This window comes from Mastomys coucha, unplaced genomic scaffold (assembly GCF_008632895.1).
Source record: "Mastomys coucha isolate ucsf_1 unplaced genomic scaffold, UCSF_Mcou_1 pScaffold12, whole genome shotgun sequence".
Taxonomy (NCBI): Eukaryota; Metazoa; Chordata; class Mammalia; order Rodentia; family Muridae; genus Mastomys; species Mastomys coucha.
In genome coordinates, this window is record NW_022196894.1 from 14,149,840 (window position 1) to 14,155,839 (window position 6,000).

Sequence of the window (6,000 nt, forward strand, 5' to 3'; positions counted from 1 at the left end):
AGGAAATATTTAATAATTTTCAGGAAATAATTGTCAGGAAAGCCCTGGAAATTTTAATAGTTAAGTTGTTATGTTTTCTAGCTAGGCCACCAAATGCAGCTAAACTTCAACAAACACTTGCGGGAGCTGAGGAAGCCAGAGGGAGTGTGTACTGTTGATTCCAGCATGTCAAGAAAACCTCTCTCTACCTTAGTTTAGCCTTAGTTTAACTTTTTTTTTTTGGAAACAGGGTCTCACTGTGTAGCCCTAACTGGTCTAGAACTTGCCATTTAGAGCAGGCTAGCTTTGCACTCATAGAAATCCACTCTATCTCCTCAGAGCTAGGATTAAAGGAATGTGCCATCACATCTGGCACTTACAAATGGTGATGAGTTAGTATCTTCCTCTATGCTTCCACAGTCTCCCCTCACTCCAGAAGTTTCTCCTTTAGTGAATACTTGACTGATTAACAGTAATTACTTTACAAAGAACAGGATGCCACCTTTGTATTTAAGAGAAAAGGGAATCCTGATATTGTTCTTCTTGCCTCTGAATAAGCATTAAATTCCAGGAGTCTTGAAATTCTATAAAAATGTGTGACAAGAGGAAGCAGATAGGAGTGGCCACAGGTCCCAGTAACTTAACTGGGCACTAGTGCCGACCTCTTGTGAGAGAGAAGGTTCTGGATACACTGACACCACTTCCTCAGGTGTTTAGTACCTCCCTTCATCACTAGCACTTTTCCCCAATCACCCTGACACTTAAGCCTCTGCTGACTGTAGGGGACAGTCTCTCCTAAGAACTGAGAAAGTCACTATCCTAGGAGGCTTGATAAACTAATCAGCAGATAACCATTGGTAGGGTCCAGAAGAACAAGGCCAAATTATGAACAAGGTCTTAAGCAGGTTTTTTGGGGTTTTTTTGGTTTTTACATCAGCTACTCCTTGTTCAAGACCTTCACAGGAAGGATTCCATAGACATGTCAACTCAGACATTCCTCTGTAAGGCATTCCTGACCAGCCTGGTTTCAAAGTGTTCCTTGTTGAGCTGCCCTGTTCTATACTCCCACAATGCCTCTCACAGAGAGGGATGTTCTCTTATTTGCTTAATCTCTCACCTGGAACAATAGCCAGGAGGGACACTGAAGCCCATGGGCCAAATCCTAACCATTACCTGTCTCTTGCACACTGGCTACAGCTGCTGTCAGTGACTACAGAAGAAATGAATTGTTGTAACAGAAGCTGTCTTGAGTCTGCAAAGCCTACAATATTGACAGTCTGGTTCTTTATTCTAAATGGGCTGAGTCTGACTTGTAACAGTACTGAGCACAGTGGTAGAGAGCAACTGGGAAAGGGCAAGAGGGAAAATAATGTAAGCATAAAAGTGGAAATATGGGAGAGGGCTCAGTGTTAATGGGCGGATGATGGGTCTTAAACACCCCCAAATAACCAACTTGAGCATCTAAAAGGTAACATTCGGCCTGTTCCTGTGGATCTGCCTTTCTATGACAGTGTGATATCAGATAAAAGCTGGCATCCCTTATGTTCCAATGATGGGCATCTAAGGTCCTCCTCAGCATAGGCTCAGGCCCAGGACACTGTCAACACCTGCTTCCTGATAAGCAACCCAGGGAGAGCTGTCCATGGAGAAACCAATGCCTGCTGCTGCTGTTTTGATGTCACCTAGGCAGATACAAGCTAGATTCAATGTTGTGAGGAAGCCATCTTCTTCCCTAACCAGCATCCTTGGGTAGAACCCCTTCCCTTTTTCTTACACCATCTAACAGGTGGCGGTTATGAGTCAGTGGTGTCAGCATATGTGAAATCTCGGTTTGAACCCAAGAACCAAAACCAGAATACATTTAAAACATAAATAATTTAACAAAGAAAGCACCATATTTCAACCAAGGTAGTTCCTCACAATGCACTTTCCTTCCTACCTTCAGGGCGGGCCCCTTCTCACTGGCCCTCTCACTGGCTCTTTTCCCCTCCAGCCCTAGCTGCACAAACAGTTCCAGCAGGTTCATCAACAGCTCGTCCACAAGATGCTCCTCTTGAATGTTGGCTGCGATGTTGGCCAGGGCATTGATCACTGCTAGGGAGCAGTGCCTGAAGAGAAGAGGGAAAGTCACACTCACTGCTGCCCTCAGCAATGCCGGGGGTAAGTTGTAGGGAGAAACACTGGCCTGCCTCACATGCACGAGGAACGTCCACAGACACTGACAGCGAATAAATGACTGTGGCCTCTGGACTAAGGACTGTCCCCTGAATGCTAAAAGTCTACTGAATATCTGAATGTGGAATTACTTGGTTCCAGAATGTTCTGCTTGAGCTGTTTTTCTCCCTCAAATCACATGGAACTCAAGCATTATCTCACCTGGTCATCAGCTTCTCCCCAGTGTTCCCTGCAACCCTGGGGCTGATGTCTCTTCAAGACAAGGTTTCTCTGTGTAATCCTGGCTGTCCTGGAATTCAGAGGTCTACCTTTGCCACCACCACTTGGCTTGTTTTTTGTTTGGCTTGTTTGTTTGTTTTTTAAAGGTAGGTTTTCATTGTGTAGCACAGGGTAGTTTGGAACCTACTATGGGGCTCAGGCTGGCCTCTAACTCTCACAAGTCTCTTGCCTCAACTTCCTAAGTGCTGCTTTCATAGTATATACATACTATATACTTCTCCCAGCCTTGAAAAATACTTGTTTTGAGAATGTTGAGGAGGTCTGTCCATGGACACTACAGATGCATGTTTTTTGTTCCAGCATTTACTCCCTGTCAGTGGTTAAATCTACAGACATGGAAACTTCAGATTTAAAAGGCACCTGTGCAACAATGCCAGGAGCTTACACTGGCCAAGAAATTTTGTATGTATATTCTCCTACCAAAGCAGTAACCAGACCCATGCCTGCTTAGCTTAATGGAGACCAACTGAGTTAGGCACATTCAAGGTGGTCAAGCTGCCACAGATCCAGTGTGCCTTTCTATTCACTCATACAATTGGAGATGTGTTCTTTGGCAGATGTACTCTGAGGTACAGGTAAGCTCAGCATTTACTGAGGCCAGGCAGTTACACTGCTTCCCACTGAACTAACATGGGGATGATCTTAGAGGAAACTTGTGCTTAATAATCAAAAACAGACAAGCCTGATGACCAAGAACAGCAGTGCCAATAAAGGCCTTTTCTTTCTCCACCAATCTAATTTCTTCCCTCTTCTGCTGACCTAACACGTGTGAGATTCTTCAAATACAAAGAGACATGGCTCTTCCTCAAGGCATTCCAGGTAAAGTTAGGATGTATCTTTCAATCTGCCAAGGACAACTGGTCAGGATTTAGATAAGTACAGAATGCTCAAAGATATGCCTATTCTTTCAGACCCCACCCCAAAACAATGACTGCCTCCCCAATCCTGTCCATGCCCATGCCTTTTTTTTTTTTAAGTGCTAAGAACCAAACCTAGGGCTCTGTACTTGCTAGCCAATTGCTTTGCACTGAGTCCCCAACTACCAAATCCTGCTTTTGAAAATCTAACATAAGAAAAGCAGACTTACATCGTTTTTTGTTTTTTTGTTTTTTTGTTTGTTTGTTTGTTTTCTAGACAGGGTTTCTCTGTACAGCCCTGGCTGTCCTGGAACTCACTCTGTAAACCAGGCTATCCTGGAACTCAGAAATCCGCCTGCCTCTGCCCTCCCAAGTGCTGGGATTAAAGGCATGCGCCACCACTGCCTGGTGACTTACATCGTTTTCACACAGCTATTCAAGGAATCACCTTCTAGTATGGAAACTAGAAAACTACCTAACAACCAAATTAGGGACTGGTTACAGTCTTGACACAGCTATACAATGTGGTACCACATAGCTGTTTAAAACAGCACACAAGACAACATTTCACGTGTAGTTGGCATGTTGCTTAAGTATAAGAAGCAGGTCACCTAAATGTGCATTATGGGTTTGTATGACATGGGAGGGAGAAGAACAGACGGCCATAGGTGTAGTTTAGCAATGGATTGCTGTCATGTGTTAATTTTCCCATGTCATCTTATATGAATATTGATTTATAGCATACGGTGCTTCTGTAAGAAGATAAACACAGACAAATTCTCAAAGTTCGCTCAGAGTTCAAAGCTGTCAAGATCGAAAGCAACGAGGTACAGAAGAATTACCTGTAGCCGTGGTCTTTATAGTCTTTGGTGGCCGAATATACAACTGAACTGGCCTTCACACTGATTTGCTGAAAGAGATTCCACACTTCCTGATAAATGTATTGCTGGAAGAGAGAAAGAGATACTGTCACTAAGAGGCCACTCCTACACAGAGAAGGCCGGCCCTTCTTGTCATCACTCAGGGAGAAAGCGCTGGAATCTGATAACCAAAGCAACTGTGCAGGGCAAACATGCAGGACACACATGCCGGTGTGTGTGTTTAAGTGTTGTGGCAGTCAGAAGAACACTTGTGGGAGCTGCTTTTCTCTTTCCATCACTCAGGTTCAGGAACCAAACTCAAGTCACCAGGCTTGTCAGGAAGTCTCTTCACCTACTAAGCCATCTTTGTCAGCCATGTTTACTTTATTGATTGACAGATTTATATACAGGGTCTTGTGATGATACCTGGCTGGGCTAGAACTCACCATATAGATAAAGCAGGCTGGCTTTGAACTCATAGAGATCCTATTGCTTCTGGTTCCCATGTGCTGGATTAAAGGTATAAACATCATGCCTGGCCTTTTTTATTATTATTATTATTATTATTATTATTATTATTTTTATTTTTATTTATTTATTTTTTTGAGACAGAGTTTCTCTGTGTAGCCCTGGCTGGCCTCAAACTCACAGAGATCTGCCTGCATCTGCCTACCAAGTGCTGAGATTAACTTGGATTAACTGGTATTAGCTTTATGATTCTATTTTGGATTATGCGGCTCTACAGGTGTCTGCATGGCAGTGTGTACATGTGAGTGCAGGTTCCTTAGAGGCCAGAAGACAGCATCAGACCTCCCAGAGTTGAAGCCACAGGAGGTCCTGGGTCACCTGATGTGGGAGCTTAGAACTGAACTTGGGCTTTCCACAAGGGCAGTATATGCTTCTAACATCTGAGCAACATTTTTAACCCTCTGGTTTTTTTCTTTTTCTTTTCTTTTCTTTTCTTTTCTTTTTTTTTTTTTTTTTTTTTTTTAAGATAAGAGTCTTATATATAGCAAAGAATGGGTTTGAACTCCTAATCCTTTGGCCTCTACTTCTCAGATGCTGGGACTACAAGCATGTGTTATGCTGTTTGGCTAAGGATCCACTTTTAGAGCTCTAAGAAAACCCCAAATCAAAAGTAAAAGAGAAGTAGTTCTTATTTAGACCCTATTTTATGCTAGCTACACTGATAAGAAATTAGTTGAAATTTCTTTTCCTAAGACCCATAAAACCACTGATTACATTATTCTCACCAAATAATGTTGAAATCATTGTGAGAATTTAGGTCAGTTTCAAGGTATATGAATAGTGTAATTTTATACTCCTTATAATCAAAGATTCCCAGCTCTGGCCTTACTTCAGGGCTCTTTCTTACATTTCCAGTGATAACCAGGCAGCCCAGCTGGTCGATGATGAGCACGTCAAGGGGTGAGGGGGGCTGGCAAAATTTCTGCTGCAGGATCTGCAGAATTGGCTCCATGACCTTTGGGGTGTCCCTCAGAGCCACTGCAATGTGTCCCAAAGCACGGATGGTATGGTCAGGAATCAAGTGAGCATCCCTACAGGAGGGAAGAAAAGAGGTATTTAAGAAAAGCTCTGAGGGATGGAGAGATGGCTCAGCTGTTAAAGGATAGGCTCACAACCAAAAATATAAGAATAGCTCTGAGAGTCCAGAGTGGTTGCACACACCTTTAATTCTAGCACTCAGGAGGCAGAGACAAAGGCAGGTGGATCTGAGTTCAAGGCCAGCCTGGTCTACAGAGTTTGTTCCAGGGCAGCTTGAGCTACTCAGAGAAACCCTGTCTCAGTGTAAACAATAAACAAAAAACCAAATGAAACCAAAAAACCCA

At 43.2% G+C, this 6,000-nt stretch overlaps 1 protein-coding gene across 1 annotated transcript in view; it reads right to left on the minus strand.

Moving 5' to 3' along the window:
- Positions 1–6,000, minus strand: part of Pi4ka (phosphatidylinositol 4-kinase alpha) — a 119,265-nt gene that overhangs the window by 69,396 nt on the left and 43,869 nt on the right. Inside the window, exons 16-18 of the mRNA XM_031363273.1 lie at positions 5,526–5,709; positions 4,133–4,236; positions 1,919–2,087 (exon numbers count right to left, since the gene is read on the minus strand). Of these exons, the coding sequence (XP_031219133.1) occupies positions 1,919–2,087; positions 4,133–4,236; positions 5,526–5,709 (457 nt within the window). The remainder of the gene's footprint in view (positions 1–1,918; positions 2,088–4,132; positions 4,237–5,525; positions 5,710–6,000) is intronic.